The sequence below is a fragment of the Scophthalmus maximus genome, chromosome 5 (genome assembly GCF_022379125.1).
Source record: "Scophthalmus maximus strain ysfricsl-2021 chromosome 5, ASM2237912v1, whole genome shotgun sequence".
In the NCBI taxonomy this organism is placed as follows: domain Eukaryota; kingdom Metazoa; phylum Chordata; class Actinopteri; order Pleuronectiformes; family Scophthalmidae; genus Scophthalmus; species Scophthalmus maximus.
The window spans coordinates 14,335,948-14,357,282 of record NC_061519.1 but is presented as its reverse complement, the minus strand read 5'-3'; the positions used below and the strand labels follow the sequence as shown (position 1 = coordinate 14,357,282).

General features: G+C 43.8%; 2 protein-coding genes across 3 annotated transcripts; one reads left to right on the top strand and one right to left on the bottom strand.

The window, feature by feature from the left end:
* The first annotated feature begins 365 nt into the window (after positions 1–365).
* Positions 366–8,958, top strand: pcyt1aa (phosphate cytidylyltransferase 1A, choline a). Its single transcript, XM_035634341.2, has 9 exons — positions 366–753; positions 2,729–2,842; positions 3,163–3,259; positions 3,433–3,549; positions 4,003–4,154; positions 4,300–4,378; positions 5,206–5,348; positions 5,442–5,630; positions 6,492–8,958. The coding sequence occupies exons 2-9, from the start codon at positions 2,729–2,731 to the stop codon at positions 6,708–6,710; spliced, it is 1,110 nt and encodes a 369-aa protein (XP_035490234.2). The 5' UTR covers positions 366–753; the 3' UTR covers positions 6,711–8,958.
* Positions 8,959–9,267: 309 nt separating this feature from the next.
* Positions 9,268–21,022, bottom strand: LOC118310940 (AP-2 complex subunit mu-A). Of its 2 annotated transcripts, XM_035634337.2 has the most exons (13): positions 20,863–21,022; positions 19,379–19,500; positions 14,543–14,808; positions 14,097–14,179; positions 13,289–13,294; positions 13,019–13,154; positions 12,595–12,739; positions 12,276–12,293; positions 11,678–11,797; positions 11,354–11,489; positions 11,055–11,152; positions 10,645–10,756; positions 9,268–10,407 (listed from the first exon to the last, which is right to left on the bottom strand). In XM_035634337.2, exons 2-13 carry the CDS (start codon positions 19,450–19,452, stop codon positions 10,273–10,275), a joined length of 1,329 nt encoding a protein of 442 aa, XP_035490230.1. In that variant the 5' UTR covers positions 19,453–19,500; positions 20,863–21,022; the 3' UTR covers positions 9,268–10,272. The 2 variants fall into 2 exon arrangements, with proteins under 2 accessions (XP_035490230.1, XP_035490232.1); XM_035634339.2 differs by lacking the exon at positions 12,276–12,293.
* Positions 21,023–21,335: the final 313 nt, after the last annotated feature.

Genomic DNA, 21,335 nt, shown 5'->3' with positions numbered 1-21,335 from the left:
TGGATTATCCACGTCAAATTTTCCAACATAACTGTGGCATCTGTAGGAAGCACGTAATAAAATGAAGGACATCTTGTGTCCCCCTCTGTGAACTGTAGTTGAGGTCGTGTTCAACCACAACCCACGATGTAAAATAAACGCAGCATGTAAACGCGTTAAGAGTGTAAAATCTGAGAAAATATGTGACATATTAAGTCGTTCACCGCCATCTTTGGAATTCCAGGAGACGTAACAATACGCATGCGCAAGCAGTGAACCAATGAACGAGCTCATTGCTATCGCGTCCTCGGCGCCGTGTTATCAATGCTCCAGTCTCCCCGCTGTCACGCGGAGCGCTCCCACCAGGTGGCAGCACAACGCAACAGCGGAAGTGTGGTTGTGTCAGTTCCGTTAAGGATGTCGAAGTTTTGTAGTTCCTGTGCTGTTGACCTGTCAGCGTTGTAGTACAAACTGTCACTGCTGGTCATTTGTTTGTTCTCCTGGGAGTTGCAGTTTTCCGTCAGCTGCGCAGCGAGCACCAGGGCGTCTTACGGGACCGTTGTTGTTGCTGCCGTCAGCTAATCAGCGAGCCTCACGGCTAAAGTTAGCTAACCCAGCCCACCAAGTTGACAGCTAGCTGGCTAGCTAGCTCGCGTTCGACGGCAGCTAGCAGCGTTAGCTACCTTTCTAGCAGTCGGCTCGCCAGGCAGTCGGAGGGCAGGAAACCGCCCACTCCTGTACAACAAAACCGCCATTCCGGACAAATAGTGAACGGTAAGTGGGCACAGACTCTAAGCAGCCGTCTCACGTCACTACGGGATAATTGGCACAGTGGTTCGAGGGTTTTGGCTCAGAGGTGAAGCGTCCGGTGAGCCAGGGGTTGACAGTTAAGCTGCAGCGTCACCAGTACAACTCCTCCGTCAGCTGTGTCACTGCCTGCCTTTGCTTTACCTGATTATCACTCAAGCTGGGGGCGCAGTGTGGTGTCTCAGGGTAACCTTTGGCACATTTCTGTCCGTGTCTGTGACGCCGTACAAGTGACATTTAAAATGAGACACAGGGAACATTGTGTGAAATGCTGCTGAAGCCTGGGGTTCTCAAAGTCGGGGCCGGGGACCGCCAGGGGGCCAGGGCGGGAGAGAACTCCTGATTTCTGCATTTTAACTTTACTGTAAGTATAATGGCAGAAGACATCGCTGACTTGTTGCTGGACCTCCATGTCTGCATTGTGCAAACTACAACAGTCTACACTGTTGTAGTTGGGGGGTCAAACGAGGTAGAGGTCAAACGATTGGTCTGTCCACTGATGACGTGAGTCATGCGAATAATCTGCAACAGCTTTGGACATTGAATTAAATGTCCTGAGTTATTAATCAAACGAAACATCAGTCTTTCTCCTTACTGTCTTAAATATGAGGATATGCTGCTTTTCTTGGTTTTGTATGATTAGAAATGAAATACCTTTTGGTTTTGGACTGTTGGTCAAACCAAAAACAAACTTTGAAATCGTTAGTAGTGACTATAATGAATCAGGCCTAAATCTGAGTCATATTCACCAAACATTCTCCTCATATTTGGTATTTTGGGAGAGTCATTGTCTCATTTAAATGGGTTTACAGGTTCTGTCATGAATCTTTGTGGCGAGGCATCTGGTAAAACAGGAACATGGCACTGTCCTTTTCTTACTGTCTTATTATAGCAGCCAGGTTCAGTTGATGATGACATGTGCTGTTCATGTAAATCGTCTGTCGGCGCTCAGCTGCCGGCTGGTTCAGATCAGATAGCTGCCACCACGGGGAATATGTTGTGCCACGTCTGCCACTCACAATGCTGGAGTCACACTTTCATAACTGACACAGCAGCAAGAGTCCAGACGAGGATTGTTCAGCATTAATTGCAAATTAAACAAGTTACAAGGATAGACATTTTAAAGTAATGTTCCCTCCCTTTTAATTACCTGTGACTTTGTATGTGATGACATGATGGAATGTGTGGAATGGGACAGAGTCTTAACCCATAACACAGGAAGCCTCTGTGATGGAACATCGGCTCTAGTTTCTATTGTTTTGCAGAAATCTGACAAGGACCTTTAAAGGTGTTGCACACTCTGTTTAGAGAATGTAATGCGATGTTAAAAATGAAAAGACAATTTTAGATCCCAGACCTGTTCAACAAGGACACACGGGACAGATTTAGACTCTATTAAGCTGCTATGACATTGATCACCGAGTGTAGACTCTTCTGGGTTCATATGGATCTGCATAGTCAATGAATTGACAGAAAATTAACGTGCAACTATTTGATTCGTGATTATCATCTAAACCCGCTCATGGTGAACTGCTGACTCTGGCATCCAGAGTTCCATGATTCATCCCTCCCCTGCTTCATTACACGTGACATTATCGTGATCTCAGTCACCTCCTGATATTTGGAAATGACAGCTGACATGGACACTGAGGTCATTTTCTCTGTGTTAAGGAATAAAATGTTGGAACAGGTGGTGTTTGTTTAATTTGCATTTGACCTTTTATATTGTATATTGTTAGTAAAATCTATTTTGTTTTTGAAGCCAAGGCTTCCTGGTGGTTCACTGAGCCAAGGCACATACCAACATCACAGCTGTCTAGTCGTAAGCTATGTAATGCTTACTATTATTATTTAACATAAAGATCATATCCAGAGGTCGTGTATGTGTTTTTGTATTTCAAACATTCAGTATTTTAATCGTTTGCCTTATCCTTTGACCCAGATGGAGGCCCAAAGCACCAGCGAGCCGCTGCTGACCAGGAAGAGACGAAGAGAGGGCTCCAACCGGGAGAACGATGAGGGCGAGAGGCTTGTGAAAATCCCCAGATGTACTGTGGTGAGCCTGCTGTTGCTGAGCAGCATATTCTTGTCCAGCAGTTTCTGTTAGTTCTGTCTGGACATAATTTACTTCCAAAATTGATGTCTGAAAACAGACAGGCATTCAAACAGCGTTTCTATCTCACATATCCCGTTCACACAACAGCCATCAGGGGTAGTTTAGACATTTTGACATAGGGACTAGAGGACGTTGTATTGGACGACCCGTTCTGCATCCTGAGCCCTTGCTGCCTAAAATAACACCAGCTGTTTAAACGCAACAGCAACTAGCTATGAGATCACTCATACCCTCTCATTATGTTGGCCTGTGTCTTTTAGGGACTGAAGCACCCTGCACCTTTTGCTGATGAGCTGGAGGCAGACGGTAAACCCTACGAGAGAGTGAACATGGAGCAGGCCAAGAGGGGAACACCACGTGAGTCAGATTCTCTACATCTTTTAGCTCTTGGCTCTTTTATAAGACATTTTACACATTCACCTTCCTTTTTCCTCTCAATATTAGTACATTCCCTCTCAGTCTTGAATGCCGTCATACTTATGGAAAAACAAATCATCTTTCCTCTCTGCATGTCTCCTCTCTCCGTCCAGCTGACAGACCAGTGCGGGTTTATGCAGATGGCATCTTTGATGTTTTCCACTCGGGTCACGCCAGAGCTCTCATGCAGGCTAAATGCCTCTTCCCAAACACACACCTCATCGTCGGAGGTGAGTGAGTGAGTGAGTGAGTGAGTGAGTGAGTGAGTGAGTGAGTGAGTGAGTGAGTGAGTGAGTGAGTGAGTGAGTGAGTGAGCGTGCGTTCGTGCGTGCGTGCGTGCGTGTGTGTGTGCCTGTCTGTGTCTCTGTGCCTGTGTGTATCTCTTTGTCCGTGTGTCCATATTGGTTCTCAGCAGCAGACTTATCAGCTGCTTATTTTTTTTATAAAATAAGAATGATAAACAGTGAATTATTTTAACTGTATCATAGTCAAAAATAGTGAGCTGAAGCTACCGTATCACAGACCTGAATATTTTTCAGTGTCCACCTATCGGATAATGGTTGTGTTTCTATGTAAACCAGTTTCTAAACCTCCAAGCTCAAGCTTCATTTGTTCTTTTGGGTCCATGGTTTAGATTCTGTATATACTAATTTCTGTAAATATATTATCTAAACTTTTTACAGTGTGTAGTGATGACCTGACCCACACATACAAGGGCTTCACAGTGATGAACGAGGACGAGCGCTACGATGCCATCAGACATTGCCGCTACGTGGACGAGGTGGTGCGAAATGCTCCCTGGACGTTGACGCCAGAGTTCCTCACAAGACATCGCGTGAGTGGATAGAGTTAAAAGATAAAAACTATAATATTTTTTTACATCTATTGTTATTATAATAATAAAAGTAACATTTTGTTATTTTTACAATTTGTAGATATGAATCTACTGTGTTGATGTTTCTTGTCAATGACCTCTCCAGATTGACTTTGTGGCCCATGACGATATCCCATACTCCTCAGCAGGCAGTGATGATGTATACAAGCACATTAAAGACGCTGGTGAGAGCGAAAGTGACCAGAAGTGGTTGTGTTGTATGCAAATATTTACATGATATGACTGTTTCTCTTGCACACATGGTACAAGATAGTACGTTTTAGTTAGGGCACTTTCTCACCCCACCTCGTTTGGTTGGGACCTTCTGACTTTTAAGTTTAGTCCGAAAAAAGAAAGCATGTTTGTAGGGTGCCTCAAAAATATTACCCAACCAAAAGAGTGGCTTCGGTCCGGATCAAAGAAATTGGTTTGTTCGGAGTATGAAAACACTTTTTTCCGATTGGTTTGGACTCTCAGACCAATTGCAGGAAGTTCAGACAGCATCGGGAAAAAGGTAGACGGAGAAAAAGAAGCGGAAGTGAAGCAAAAATGAGCTGTGGCAGGAAATAGCAGGAAATAGGAACTGCATGTTCCCTATGTGTGCCTATCAAAGTTCAGTCTGTCTCTTGGAGTACTCGTGTCTCCAGAGGGAGCGATGGGACGTCCGATTAATTGACTCATGCGATGTCTCTCGAATAAACATTGGTCTTTATTAGGTTTTTATTATATATTATATATGAAATTAATTACACTTCAGCTCATCCAAACACTGAACATATTTCTAAGGACAGAGTCCTCCTTCACTGCCATGTGAGGATTAGTGGTTCTACATTTACTGATATTCATAAAGCCCTGATTTTAAATGTAGAACTATGTCAGTGACAGTGATGTAATAGTGAAGTTGATCCATGAATTCAAGACCTGACCCGGGCCAGACAGACTTTGGCATTGCTGTATGTGTTCAGGTGACTGATGTCTTTTTTGTCCTGTTGACCCTTGCTGTGTTTCTCAGGTATGTTTGCTCCCACCCAGAGGACAGAGGGCATCTCCACCTCTGACATCATCACACGCATCGTCCGCGACTACGACGTGTACGTCCGACGTAACCTGCAGAGAGGATACACAGCCAAGGAGCTCAACGTCAGCTTCATCAACGTATGAAAACTCGTAGCTTTCCAAGCATTTTTCTCCAACGTGTGTCTGTGATTTTGGTGATTCATGGTCTTTGCTGTCCCAAACCCTCACCAGGAGAAGAAGTACCACCTGCAGGAGCGTGTGGACAAGGTGAAGAGGAAAGTGCGAGATGTGGAGGAGAAGAGCAAAGAGTTTGTCCAGAAGGTGGAGGAGAAGAGCATCGACCTCATCCAGAAATGGGAGGAGAAATCCAGGGAGTTCATTGGCAACTTCCTGCAGATGTTTGGTCCTGAGGGAGCTCTGGTGAGGATTGTTGGGTTTTGTTTTATCAGGCGGCATGACTCATGAACACATCCTGATTCACACTGGGATATAGTCTTTATAGTCTATGACATGCAAAGTTGAAAGCATATGAGTCAGTGACTCATGTGGTCTCATATACCAACACGCCTTCATTTTGCTGTAATGTTTATGCAATACTAAGGAGAAGTGTTAATTATTCAGGTTGCATTTGAGCAGTATCAGTCTAACTCAAAAACTGACTGTATATAAAAGACTGTATATAACAATAGACGTTAGGCACCGGCTCTGGGAAATGAAGCCAATGCAGAAGTGCCTGAAGCCTGTTTTATCTGGAATCGCCAGCAGAGGGCGACTGGTTGCAAAAAAATAAGTCTTTGAGAAAATTACTCCACTTAACGTCAGTAAACAGTTTATAGTCTCAATATCTAGCTTCAAATCCTCTTCAATGCAGCATTTTGTTGGGGCATGGATACAGTGTGACTGACGGCTAGTGCCGTCCAGTTGGCAAAACCAGTGGGTGACGTCACGGTGGTTGTGGGTAAAACCCCCAAATTCCTTTAATACCATCATCAAACAGATATTTCAATTCAGTATCAAAACAAACAAACAAAATATATTTTTGGATATTTATCAACTATCCAGTCCTGTCTGGTGACTCCAGTTGAGTCTCTGAATCAAACGGATTCTGTTTTATGTGCCAAGAACAGCATTTATAAAAAATTTAAAAAACAACCCCACAGAATTTATGGTTCACTGTTGAAACAGTTTTTTGTTTTGTTTTTTGTTCCCAGCTGATCCTTTGTTTTGTCTTCTGCTCACACTGAACTGACGGTTGTTGTCTAACCCCTCGTGCCTCCACAGAAACACATGTTGAAGGAAGGGAAAGGACGCATGCTGCAGGCCATCAGCCCCAGGCAAAGCCCCAACAGCAGCCCCACCCGTGAGGAGCGCTCGCCATCTCCCACCTTCCGTCTCCCCTTCTTCAACAAGGCCTCCCCCCCGCCCTCGCCCCCGCCCCACCACAGCGGCGCCCGCGGCTACCTCATCAGCGAGGACGACGACGAGGACGACGAAAACTAGGGCGCGGCTAACTCGTCTGCCTCGTTGGTCACTAACAGTCAGTGCTACCGGTTAGCTGAGATGTGGAGTAGCGGGGTTTTCATCGAGCTCCTGCTTCCTGTTTTCCTTTCTTTCTTTATTTCACTTTGATGTTTAGCAACTCAAGTGTCACGTTAACTGTAACGACCAGTTTCTCCACAACTCTTCTTTTTAACAGCCAATTTTGTCTTTTTTTGTTTTTTCTTTGTCCTTGTGTAACGGTCAGTAAAAGTTCCCACCAGTCACTTGATTTCTTTTCAAAATTTCGTCTCATCCGTCACCTTTAATGCTGATTCTATTTGTCAATGCCACTGGGTTGATATTTGCAGGTGTTATACACTCGATGCACGCGTCCATCTATAGCCGTCTTCTTCAGGTGTGCATTGTAGAGCGGTGGGAGTTTGTTTTCTGTCATCACTTTAGCGGGAGGGCTCTAAGGTTTTTGGTCACTGGTTGGAACGGTATGTCGCCTTGGTGTGTGAAAGGCAACCTCATGGACGCACTTATTCAATTCATCCGGGGGAAAGGTTTGTTCAGAGAAGAGTCTGAAAAACTGAGGGTTTAAATGTGCTGCTCATGTGGCGGGGAAGTTTATAATCTACTCATACTAACATCAAATCAACCTTGCCTATTTTTTTTTTTTTTAACAACAGCGAATTTGTTAAATTAAATCAGAGCTGAATCTGATAGTAACGGTGTTAAATGTCCCACTAATCAGCAGCTTATTGCTCAAGCTGCTCCGCCTGCTCTTGGGTCGCGAGTGTCTGCGTGTACGTGCATGTGATGTTTTGCATAAAAGCTCTATAATACATTGGTATGTTTGAAATGTCTAATGTCAACGTTCTTCATCTGTTGATACTGTAGTTATGGGTTCAGCCTGACTTCACTGCATATAGTAATACATTTTTGAAAGAGTAGTTTCAAACTGGTTGCCTTTAAAAGGGCAGAAAAAAAACATTCTTGCAACATTTGCAGGGATGACCTATTGACATGTCGACGTCAAACTTATTTTTGTAGATTTCATTGTTTCCTTTCACTCTCCTCTGTAGATATTATCCAACCCCTTTTCACAAGCACTTTTTCAGGCCGAGTAGTGAATCAACGTGAGAAAGGTTGGAATAGTTTTTTGGTTTTTTTGGTGAAATGCAGATCTGGGCCTTCGGGGAATCATTTCGATGATGTAATGAAAATGTAAAGTTTTAGGTTTTCATTTATCAAGAAACACACAGGTACCTTTTATGAATAAGGCACATCATCTGTTAAACCTACAAGGGAGAAACTCCCTCGTGGCTTTGGGGTTTTCCTAATCGGGCACCGTTCTACAGGTCTTCACTGGATGAGATGAGTCCGTGCTCACAGTCGGCATCTGTCTCAAGATGTGATTGTGGCGCTGGAATGCACTGTGTTGTGTTTTGTCCAGATGAAAGGGTTACGTTTTCTTTCATCAGTGAAAATCCAGATCAACTTTTATGTAGCTACCTCCTCCTTCCCTGGAATGATTCTGTTTATCATTTGGATGAGCACAAAGTGTGAGCTGTTATTCTTTCCTTACTCATCAGAGCCATTGTTGCAGCACTGAACCACTGTGACTGTGTCTGTGTGTGTGTGAACATCCTGCATCTCCTGTGATAAAGCATGCGTTGTCTCCTTATATAATCGATAATGAAACCTCACAGGTGATCTGAAGATGTAACATGACACTGTTCAATGACTCAAATACAAATGTTGGCAGGGGACGGATCAATCTGTTCTGGGCTTGGTTTCTCAAAAGCACTTGTTCAAATCGGGTCTTTGCCGCAGCGGCAGAGACGGCCTCTACACGTGTGCGCATTTTTCAGATTCGGGAATAACCATTAAGAATTCAGTCATAAAAAGCTCAACTTTTGTTATCAGAGGTACAAAAGTTGAATAATTTGCAGCGGAATTTTTGGTGCTAAGCTACTTTTGGGAAGCCTCGCCTTGATTCTTGTGGAATCTGTTCTTTTTAAATCAGTGTGAACTCCTCAGCTAAGAGCATGTCCATGTTCAGAACGCGAGCTGGCGAAGACTGGAGTGGCAGGCCAGTTAACAACCAACTGCTACAAAGATGGAAAAAAAAATGTAATTGTTTTAACAGCAAGTGGTTTAATCAAGTATTATTTCACTGTTTGGGATTTATTTTTGTTTCATGTCCTGGATGTAGAGGAAGAGCGAGACAGGAAAAATGTATTAAACAATGTTGGCCAAAGTATTCATGTCACGTTCTTTTTTTTTTTCAACTGCTGCAGAATATAGACCCTATTTTCCTTATTATAAACTTGTGTAGCTCAAGTTTAGGACAGTTCACTTGTGATATAACAGTTTCATTAGGAAAAAATATGAATAGTTAAAAAGGTTTTGAATCAACATACTCATAAATGGACAGGATGAAAACTGGGCCGGTCATTGTTCCGGCTGCTCCCCCCACTCGCCTCGCCCTCAGTTCAAACAATGTCATAAAGGAAACAGTGAAACAAACAAATTCAGACAAACAGAAAAAAAAGCTGAAGAGAGGGTGGGCTTGGTTACATAGTCGGATTTTATTGGATAGAACGGTCACCAGGGCAACAAACATGGAGAAGCAGACAGTGACGAGGCAAACACCAGGGGGAGACCTCACCTCACTGCAAACACAACACTCCCAGGGCCTGATCTTTGAATCCAAAATATTGTGACAAAGTTGATATTAGTGCTTAAGTAACATGTAGGACATAATAAGGATGGTGGTCAAAACTTCTAAACGGTTTGGAATGTTCCTTTATGTTAAGACTGTACTCGCTTGAATGCTCGTACAAGTCGTTGTGAGAACGGGAAAGAAACACCTCACTCTCCAAAAAAAAGAAAGAAAAGTACAAAAAACAGCTTCGTCGTTGTGAATTCCTCCGCTTTCCCGACAAGCGGTCCAAATGACCATTCCAGGAAAAATAACAGATCAAATATCAGTCAAGTGTGCAACACAGAATCGGACAATGCGGCTCAATTTGAAGGGACGACTCTACGGAGACAGACGCTTGTGTACAGGAACTATCATCAGGATTCATTGTAAACCACAACAGCTACACATCATCACAGCAGGGATCACTCTACAACACGTGGGACTTACTAAAAGTAACTGGAGAGAAGATCGTTGAACGGTAACACTGGATAAACACAACAGAGAAACCTCCTCCTCCTCCCCCTGGTCCCCCCCTGCATCACCTGTCTTCTTCTTCTTTTCGGACACCAGTTGGTTTACAGGTTCACTCAACACTACGAGATATATACGATACAATGGTTCACATTTTTGCATATATCTGTGCATTTATACCATATTTTTTTTTTTTCTCTTACGATGTAAATTCAATCTCCAACACCTAGTTAGAAGGGGATGAGGGCAGTGGGAGGGGATGTATGAGAGAAGCTATAAGGATTGAGGGGGCGGGGGGAGGGGGAGAGAGAGACAAAGTAGGAAGAGGAAGAAGAAAAAAATTTAACAGGATATAGATGGGAGGAGAGTGGTCAGCTCGCTGCACGGCAGGGTTCCACTTCAGCAGCGTGTTTCGTAGATGCCGGAGCGGCCAATGTACCGCACCCATTTGATGACGTCGTGGTCACTGTAGTTGAGCTTGGACTCAAACACCTTCAAGTAGCGCACCTTCAGACCAGACGGTGCGAAAGGAACCTGCGGAGATGAGAGGGTGGGTGGAGGGGGAGGTCAGGGCGTGTCAGGGTTTGCTGGGAAATGTAGGCGTATTGCTTGTTTTGAATGTGGCCATGAAAAATAATGAAGCCATCTCTGAGCAGGAAGTGAGCCTCTAAGGGAACAGTATGCTGGTTGTGATTTGCACAACTGACAATAGGAACATGTTTAAACGATAGTGCGTGTGTGTGTGACTGTAGACAATTAATGTATTCTGACCTCAAAGTTCATAGAGATGGGAGGCCTGGCCCATTTCTTCTTATCGTTGGTGGGCAGCAGCTCGATCTCAGCGCTGATCTGTGACTCTTTCATCCCAGCCATGCGTTTGATCCTATACACACACACGCATACCCGCGCGCGCACACACACACACACACACACACACACACACACACACACACACAGAGCTTGGTGAGTGACGCCTTATAAGGTGCAGATACGAGCAACGTCATTTTTTAAAAGGTTCACAAATAAAGACAGGAAGTTTCAAAAAACAAATGGGGATAAAAAGGGAAGGACAGTCTGTGCGTGACAGAAGTTCAACAAGCCGGCAAAAGAGAAGAGGTGGTTAATGATTAACGAAGAGTTTGCGTGTATCTGGTGAACACACGGGCGGAGCTACTACTCACTTCCAGACGATGGCGTTCTCACTGGCCTTGTACTTCGCCTTTCCCTTCATACAAATCACCTGCACGCCGCTGGTGTTGAGGGGAGTTGGGATACGGACCTATGTGGTGGATCATTGATATAAACAAATATTTTAATGTCCGTGCAAACAAACTTCATACACACGTCTGCATGAGGGGGTTTTCAAAGTATCTCTTATTTCATTTGGGTCATTTTGTCATGTGGGGAAAATAATTCTATAAATTAAGCTTTATGGTAGTTTGCCTTTGCATCAGCCTCTTGAGCTCGGATAAGCGCTCACCTCGATCTTCTGAGCCAGCAGCGAGGGTTTGAAGTTGGACTTGATGACCACCTTGACCTCCAGTTTAGTGCGGCCCACCTCCCGGACCAGAGGAATGACCCTGAACGGCAGGATGATGTCCTTAGTGGTGCGATACCTGCAGCACGGGGGGAGGGAAGAAAAAGTTAATTCAACATCATTTAACAAAAGTCTGCAGTGTTCCTCCAGTAAAAATTAATTTCAAGATAAGACCCAAAGCACTGAATATTACACTCATGTCCCATAACCTCCCGCCCTTTTCTGTCACATGCTGGCAAGATTTCAAACTTTAATCCATCTACTGACCTCATGAGCTCATACTCTCCATCTGGGGGGATGAAGCTGATGCTACGCTCAGAGTCAAACTTACTGAGGCGCACACACTGATGGAAAGTGCAGTCGTCGATGGCAATGGACTGCTTGCCGCTGCAGGGAGAGAAAAAAAACACATCACACAGACAGAAAACACTATTAGTCCTCGTTTTTTTTTAATCAAATCTGGAAAATGATGACACTAAAATCTCCAAAAATATAAAACTACTACTATCCCTCAACTATTGTCCATGATTTAAAAGAAAGGAACATCAACATATGAGGACATAACTGCTGGTAGCAAGACATAAGCACTTTTGAGGTTAATGTAAAAAACAAAATACAAAAACACAATTGGTGTTAGGTGAGTTGGTAAAGGATTAACAGTCAAGCAGGTAGGTGTGGGGTAACAAAACAAACAAACCTCTACCAAAAAAAGGGAAACAACCACCAGGATGATTTGAATTGATTGTGTGTGTAACAGTGCATGAGGTGTGTGTGTGTGTGTGTGTGTGTGTGTGTGTGTGTGTGTGTGTGTGTGTGTGTGTGTGTGTGTGTGTTGACAAAGGGTGGACACTTGTCAGTACAGTACCTTCCTCCCCCTAAATCACTGAGGTACAGCACATAGAAAAGAAAGAGAGGGAAAGAAAGGAGAGATGCATCCAAAGGAAAGAAAAATTAAAAAATAAATTGCAAAGCCAGTGTTGTTGCAAACTAGACAACACTCAAACAGACAGGGGACTAACAGACGAGGTGGCGCCTTAACTTTAACGCAAACAATGAATTTCCTTGTCGGCATATAAAGCACTAAATTCAATGGAGAATCAAAGAAAAAAACGCAGATTATTTGAATCATTTTTAGCTTCATAGTCAAAATACAGCTGATGTGAAGCTGCTCTGTCGTCTCTCACCTCTTCCCTGCGTCGTCGGATGCTCCGCCTTTGCCCTGTTTGTCAATGACGATCTTGTCGTTCATGCCAAATTTACACTCGGGCATTCCACTCAGGTAGCTCTTCATCACCACTCGGCCAGACACGTGGGCGCTCAGGACCTGGCCTGAGGCGGAGGAGTGGGGAGAGATACAGTGAAATAAGTCTCAGACAGAACAGACCTTTATATACATCTTTGTCCTTTTGTTTGTGATGTGCAGCACCATCGCCTCGCTTTCAAAATGAAAACACAAAAAAACTAAAGAACGTCGTCGCCATTTGCTTCATGAAATTAGTGAAACCCAGCAACCAGATCTGTTTTCATGTGTTAAAGGTCCTTTATTTTGAATTACTGAACTTAGAATCGTTCTCTGAATCGTTCATGTCAGCAGTCACAGAAACAGACCTTGCGGCGACATCAGCAGGTTGACACTCTCCAGTACGTCCAGGAAAAGTTCATTGCGGCGATACTTGATGCCCTCGCGACGCCAGCCAATCTGCCCCGTCACCTGGCTGGTGATCTGGGACTGCTCCTCCTTTGTCTGAGAAACAGGGAGAGAAACTGTATCACGTCTACAGAAGGGGGAGGGGCCGACAGACCCGACAACAGAGAGGTCATGGCTAAAATGTATTTCCTGAACTAGCATCTCAGTGTGTTTGTGTGTGTGTGTATTACCTGGTGCTGAAATATGAAGAGTCCGTGAGCACAGTTTGAGGAAAAAATTTGGGGAAAAATGTGATTTAGTTAAAAGCTAATTTTGGTTTATCACACAATAAGCACTTTTACATACATGAATCAGAAAGGTTGTTATGTCAATTACATTTTGTTTTATGCAGCCAGTCTGTCATATGATGACTTATCAGTGAAACCTGTATTTATATTGTACTGCTTGATAGATATGAGGCCAAAACTGTTCAATATAATATTTGTATCCAGAATGGTTTGAATCATATTCATGTGCCATTAACTGGATATCAAACAATAAAATGCATAACCAATCAAAAACATCACAAACTACCAAATAAAAAATGGTTTCAACATAAACTAAAACATTCCGACCTTCATTAGGGTAAGATTTATTTCAGGAATGCTGTGCAAGCCATTTGTTTTAGCATGATGTACCTAATAAACTGGCAGCTGCAATGTACAGCTAATTTTTTATTATCATTAGATCTGAGTAGACCTGCAACAATTAATCCATTAATCGATTAGTAATTAACTACCAGATTATTTGCCAACAATTTTCATGATCGATTCATCGGTTAAGTCATTTTTATGATTTCATATTTTCTAGTTTCTTTGCTCTATGACAGTAAACCGAATATTTTTGGTTTGTGAACAATTCTGAGGTTCGGGAAAACTATCAACATTTTCTCACCATCTTATGGGCCAAACAACTTAATCGACTAATTGAGAAAATAATCCACAGATTAATCGATTATGAAAATAATCGCTCGTCTGAGTCGGCACTTGTGTCGCTGACCTGTCCCTTGATGCCCTGCTGGGTGATGAAGGTCTTCAGGGCTCCGGTCTCTGAGTTCTGCGGGTATCCAAAGTCCAGGATCTCTGTGTGAACAAACAGACAGATCACTGTCGGTATGAGATAAGTTTGGTAAGAGGAGAAACATTAGATGTGTAGCGATGACGAGAAACAACAATCACCGAACAACTGTTCTATATTACACTGAACTCAGGTCTGCGTCCACACTTAGAATCACATCACTGCTAAACCACAGAAGAACACTAGAACTAATATAGTATGGCTGTAGAAGTTGCGTACATTAAAAGTCAGATTTGAGTCCCTCAAAATTTATATCTACTACAAACAATTATCCGTCTTTGATCCGAGCGACTCAGCGCTCCAGTGTCACATTTTGGAATATGTTGTACTGGATTCCACGCAAAAACATTATTAATATAATCTCCTACCATCCAGCAACTCGTAGATGAGCACAAAGTTGTTCTTGATGTTCTCCTCGCTGATCTTGCCGAAGTAGGCCGTCATGACGTCACACATCTTGTAGAGGAACTCGAACACCATGGCGGCGTTGACATTCTGCTTGGTGACCGCCGCCAACCAGATGTTGGAGCGCTTGACGTGGAAGAAGCTGGTGCGGGCGATATTGGTCACCGGGGATCGAACCTGCTGCCGGGCGTGGATCACGTTCACGCGGAAGGCGTCCACGGCGTTGCGTCTGGGGTGTGAGGAAGGAGAGGGGCGGAGAGGGGGAGAAGCGTTTAGAGAAATGTTTCAAGGTTGTAGTTTTTTTTCAACAACAATTCGAATGTTGTTAACACTAACCCACCCTGTGACGTCATGTGAGACCAAGTTCTGCACAGGACTGCAACTTAATAATCCCTTCAGTCCTCAACAACGTTTCCACCCAAACATCTCCCACCCAAACATTATCTAACCCACTGACAGAGAACTTGCTGCGTTTAAGAGGAAGAAAAAGAGGATTGTTTTGTGTAAATGGCGATAAATGCCAGCGGGCGAGAGAGAGAGAGAGAGCTCAGAGAGTTTCGGTTGACACCCAGAAACAGCATGATGATCAACTGGACTCCCCAGAAACAGAGTATTGTTTTTAATTTTCATCTTTATTTTGATTCCTTTTATTTTAAAGAATGGTAAAGGCTATTTGAATTACACTTAAATTCAGCTGAGTTCCACTGAAAAACAAATAAAGACACCTGAGATTATCGCAACAATGCTGTGGGAAAACTCAGCCCTGATTAATGTGGATATATAAATAACAGGGCTTTGTGCAGAGGATGCAGCACGTTCTGACAAGAATAACAAATCGTCCTGAGAAACTCCTGAGAACATCGAGACGTCTCATTCCAGCCACAAACTGCAAACAGACTAAAACTTGCATTCATTATTTTGAACTATTTCTACGTTTTTAGATATACAACTCTGGCTAACATCTCTCAGCTCAACTTTGTATATAACAGAAAACTTTTTTTAATAGCTTTAGCTTCCAACCTCCACGTAAACTTTTCAGATATTTCTCATACTGATATAGTACCTGAACACTACAATGAAGCACAAATGGACCAGACGCATACGGCTGGCAGTCTGCTTTATTGACATTACATATGTTGGAAGATGCAGCGTCTATGACCTCGTCTGTGACTACTACCATTACGCTGAGCTATAAGTATCAGCATCTTCACCTCTAAAAATGAGACCCCGTAAAATGAATCTTGAACGACCTAAAAAAATATATCTAAATTTCTGTTTTATGTGAAATATCACAGTAGGAACAAAAGATGAGGACAAAATTGTCAAGTCATATTCCATGCTCAAACTACATGCTTAGGCATAGGGTAGAGTTGACAGTGAGGAACAGTTTTTACCGAAGTACTCCGAATTCTTTGGCTTTGATTGATTGATGGATCGATTGGCTTTTGTTGTTCAGCAGCTGGGGATTTATTTTAAGGCTGTAACATCATGACAGGTGACTCATGCTTAGAGAATGTATCGGGGAGGTTGGCTGTGGAGTCAGTGTGCATGCAGTTTGGGTTTTTTTCGGGGGAGGTCATCGATCGGTGGCCACGAGAGGGAGGCGTCATGCTCGATACACTGGAGCGTCTCTTACCTATTCCTACAGGGGCCAAGATGGACAGATGGAGGAAAATGGTGATACGGGGGATAGAGAGGAAACAAGGATGAAGTACAAGGGGGAGGAGAGAGACAAAAATGCACAAGGGACATTTTCGTGCATCATGTACACAGACAGAGTGAGTAACATGGTGTTAACTATGATGCCATCTCTGAAGTCAGATGTGCGGAGGAAAGGCTGGCGATATTATATTGCTCCATGTTGTGTGTTACATCCACGACGCCGTATCGAGTGCATATCAATTAATTCATATCACTCTGTGACAACCTGGCTACTTCGATGTCTATTTCACTTAAAGCCCTCAGCCGTCAAACAAAACATGACGGCACACACACACTGCACACATTAGAGCAACATAATGGGCCGGTTTTACTCTGCAGTGCTGCAGCAACAGGGAGGATCACCACACACATCTGATACTTGTGACGTGAACACAAATGATCACAGTGGAAATGTGCCGAGAAGAAAAAAAGATGGATTTTCTGTTCTTCTCCTGAACGTAATATGGGAACTCAAGAGATATTGTTTCAATAATCAATTACTGTGAATGAAAAGCTTGAGTCTTTCCTCATCTTGCACCTTGACACAAAAATTCTGCGGTGGTTACAAAAGCCCTGTCTTCAATTTTTGTTCTCTTTTAGTACTTTCAGTCTGTGCTGTTCTGTTGTGCACTTGGTTCTGTGATTGACGAGGCAGAGGGAAGCAGATGTACTGTACTTGTGCTCCTGTTAGACAAGGAAGGAGCATTGATTTAAAAACCAAAGAGACCACAATTACATCTTGCTGCCTAGAAACAAGACAAAAGATGTGAGGGATCCTCGTGTACACGTGTAAGTTTTCATGTCAATATAACAAACCTACATGCATCTCATTCAAACAGACTTTTTAATGGTGGCTCAGACTGCTTATCAACGCGTAACTCTAACCCCTGATTTCCACTGGATGCGGAACGGCGGCGCAATGTGTCGGTTGCGTGTTTCGCCGTCCGCCAATCCCCACCGCCTCCGCCACAGTGGTGCGCTGCGGTGCGGCCATGACGTCACGAGGACCCACGAGATCTCGCGAATTCACGTGTGATTGCGCGATATAACAGGGTGTAGTTTCTATAAAGAGAACCACAAACCAAAGAGTTATTTCCATCATAAATGATTTGGTGATTTTGGACTTGAATAATCAGCATCTTCTCATCCATGGTGTCAACGGGGTGAACTGGTCGAGGAAAACCTCTGGCCTGTTGACTTCAGGGCTGTCTCCGCCCATTTTGACGTTTTCAAGGTGTAGAGCAGGGAAATATGATCCGCCGTGAGCACGGTGTATTTTATTTTGACAGTTAAAGTATATTTTATTTTTGTTTCTGTGCTCGACTTCCTGTCCCGCACGATCTGTTTCGTGCTGAATTGCAGCGTGTGTGCTCCGGCGTCCGGCAAAAATAGAAGCCCTGCGTATCTGCTCCGGAGGGCTGCGGAGCGTCGGAGCTGTGACGGAGCCGTGCGGAGTCAGTGGAAATACACACATAGACACCTATCGGCTCCGTCGCCGTTTCGCGGCCGTTCCGCAGCCAGAGGAAATCAGGGGTAAGCAGCACAGAAATCACGCAAATATTCTGTTTCTGCGCTTTATCATTGTCTTCACTGTGCATCTGATATTACAACAATAGCAAAAACGTTTGAATTCAAATGTTAAAAAAAAAGAAAAAGGGTCTGCACTAGAAATTACCCTTATGACCCTGCGCTGCTGCTGTGTACCCAATAGAGAGAGCAAGGCGATTCATTTCTACCCGTGTGCCTTCTTCGTACTTTGCCAACCCTTGTGTGTAAATCGACATGACAACAGGGCTGGTGTCTGTTCTGGCAAACGTCCAACCAGGTGGTAATTGGGTTTAAGCATGGGCACCAGGTATTTCTTTATCACAGCAACAGTGTAACACAAACAAACAAGTTACAAATGAGTGGATTTAATGTGGATTTATCCTGTAACTTGAAACATGTGAAGAACCAAATCTCTTTCAACATGGCTATACAGTACCACAGTCCACGCTGTAAATGACTCACCAGTGTTTGTAATGGTCCATCTTGCGCAACGGGACATTTTCCTTTACACCATATCAGCAGCAGATTCCTACCTCAGCTGTTTAGTAACTTCAAGTCTCTTTTTACAGCCACATTTAAAAAGGAAGTCATTACAACCCACTGATATTAATTACCTATCCCTCCATGCCATGTCCTGTCTACAAACATGCTTATTTATATGAAAAGTTTGATTCCGTTTTGTTTTAAAGAATCTGCCATAACTAATGTTAGTTACAAATCCATGCCTTTACATGCTGCTCCTGCCAAGTGTTGACTTAAGTAGAAATAGTGTTTGCAATTATACTGAACATCAACCTGTCCAGGGACTGCTGCTGTTTGTTAAATGTGCAGATTTATCAAACAATATAAATAATTTTTTTAACTGATAGGATAGCTTATAACCAAATTTGCTGCATGACTAAAGATATTACGATTAAAGTATTTCAAAGTATTGTAATTATAAGTATTGTGCTATATCCAGAGAATTGAAAGATGCTGCTGCCAATGATGAGGGTAACAATGCTTTTTGTGTGGTAATAAAACACCTTGTGTTTTTTATCAACACTGATGTCAGTTCTGAAGAGCTTTCCAAATGGCTGCACTTAACTCTCTTAAATAAAGGTGTGGTTTGATAAGCATAAGTGAACCAAATCATTACCTCACAGAGCGTGGGAAACGGTGAATGAGTAATAATTGTATTTTTATTGTGGTCATTTGTATTTTGTCATTCATTTACTGGTAGAATATCTGGATAAATCTTAAGTATCCTATGTGTGGACATTCATAAATATATGGATCTTATGGTTGTGTTATTCTTATGATACAAGACTACATTCCCTGGCTGAGAGTTGGTAACACTGTACTAAATCTAATAGTGCCATAGATATATTTTCTGGACACAACAAGAGCAACGTGACCTTCCATGCTTGGAAGAGGGACATAATCCTTTCTCATCCGTTCAGGATCAAACCCAACCTGTCCACCCACCCACACTGGATCAGGGCCTTCTCCCTGACCTATGCCGCCCCCCCAATTTTTTTTACAGCAGCTCTGCTCCTGTGAAGACGTACCCTATGTCATCTCGGTAGACCCGGGAGATGAGGACCTCCCCCTTGTGGTTGTAGATGAACAATCCTCCAATCATTGTGGCTGCTTCTCAGTCCCAACTGGCCATGGTGAAACCAAACCCCGTCTGGGAAGAGACAGAAAAATGCAGCGAAAGATAGAAGGAAGGAAATGGGGAAAGGAAAAAGGAGGTGACAGAAGTGAAAGCAGTAAAAAAAAAAGTGAGGGAGTGACCAACAGTACAGGGAGGCGTTTGTCCTTCTCTCACACACACACACACACACACACACACACACACACACACACACACACACACACACACAGTTGAATAAATCCTGCAGCTGTGGTGGCTCGTTTGTGTTCATGTGCATACACACACATGCATGAGACTCCAATAGCACTAATCTCACCCCAGCCACTGCCTCGTTCCCAACCAAAGTAAGATTAGCAGCAGATTAGCAGCCACCAGTTTAAAGAAAGATGCAGCCAGCAGGAGATCTGCAGCGCTGACTACGTTGCATATCACTGCCAATTTGACGTCTGGGTCGGAATAGACTCGGCATGAAAAATATGATCATAACCTGGAGACAGTAACGTTCATCTGGACGCAGTGCAATTACTGGACTGCCGGTTCGTACACGGCTGCGAGCCTCAAGCCTTAAGAATGTGCCTCCATTCAAGACCGACGCTTCTGGGAACGCAGGGGATGAAGGACGCGCTCGAAACGCCTCGAACACACGTCTGACATGACACACACATGCAGCTCGGAGGGTTACACGACACAAACACGAGTCCTCGGCGGCGCGTCGTCGAGTCGCGACCGAGTAGCTCGAGCTGAGCGGCTCCGATCGCCCATTTATTGGTCGAAGTCAAGATGTCTGCTCTCGTTCCATTTCCGAACGTTCATGCATGTTTCATGTTCTCTCGTCTGCTGCTCGATCGATGGGCGGAGACGTTTTGCTCTGAATGCTCAACCGGCGGCCTGACCTTCAGCTGCGATCGACGCGACGGGAAGCAGACCGAGCGAGAGATCGCTGGCTAACTTAGCTCACGTTAGCGGGCTAGCTGGCAGCGGTGTACAGCGAACCAGGGTCGAGCTGTGCGCAAATGTGATGGGACTTCCGGTGAGAAGATACCCAGGCCGTTTTACGAGCCTCAATCGGGCTGCGCTATTATCGGAAGCATTATTATTTACCTGCAAACATTTGGACTCTTAGCAGCGGTTGTTAGCAATTAAGCTGAATCGTCCAGAGAATTGCTCCAACGACACGTTACGTGCTTTTGTTGTGAAGAAACTAAATCGCCTCCTTTCCGGTTGCTTGCCGTCTCTGCCACCTTAACATAAGCCGACGGAGCGGATGCTAACGTTGCTAATGCTAGCCTCGCCCTCAAATGAAACCGTTTCACCGGCTCTTCCGTAACAGTCACCGCGCCGCACTCGATCGCGGGGGCGACAACGTCTCGCCCACTTCGACAACGGTGAACTCACCCAACTTCTCTCTCTGACGCCACCAGCCTTCGTTGCCCCGTTGGCCTCGGATACGGCTTCTGTCAGGGTCTGGTGGACTCCCGGTTCACACACCCGCTAACTGCTTCCCGTCCTCTCGCTCCTCTGCCTCGTAGTTGGCAGCTTTGTTGCCAACTCTCGCGAGACAAACGAGGAGCCACCGCTCCAAAAGCAAGCACGATACTAATATGGCCTATTAATATTATAATATAATAATAATACATTTCGTTTAAAGAGCACTTTTCATTGCTAACAGCAATCTCAAATATAAATATATATTACGTATGTGATTCTTGCACTTTTTGGGGTAATATCTTCATGGTTGAATGCACTTATTGGTCAAAAGTGTCAGCTAAATGAATGTAATCTAATGTAATGCTTGTTTTTCTTTTTTTAACCAGCAATATGTATTAGGGCAACTGTATATTTACCTGTTTATTTTTTTAAATGAGCCA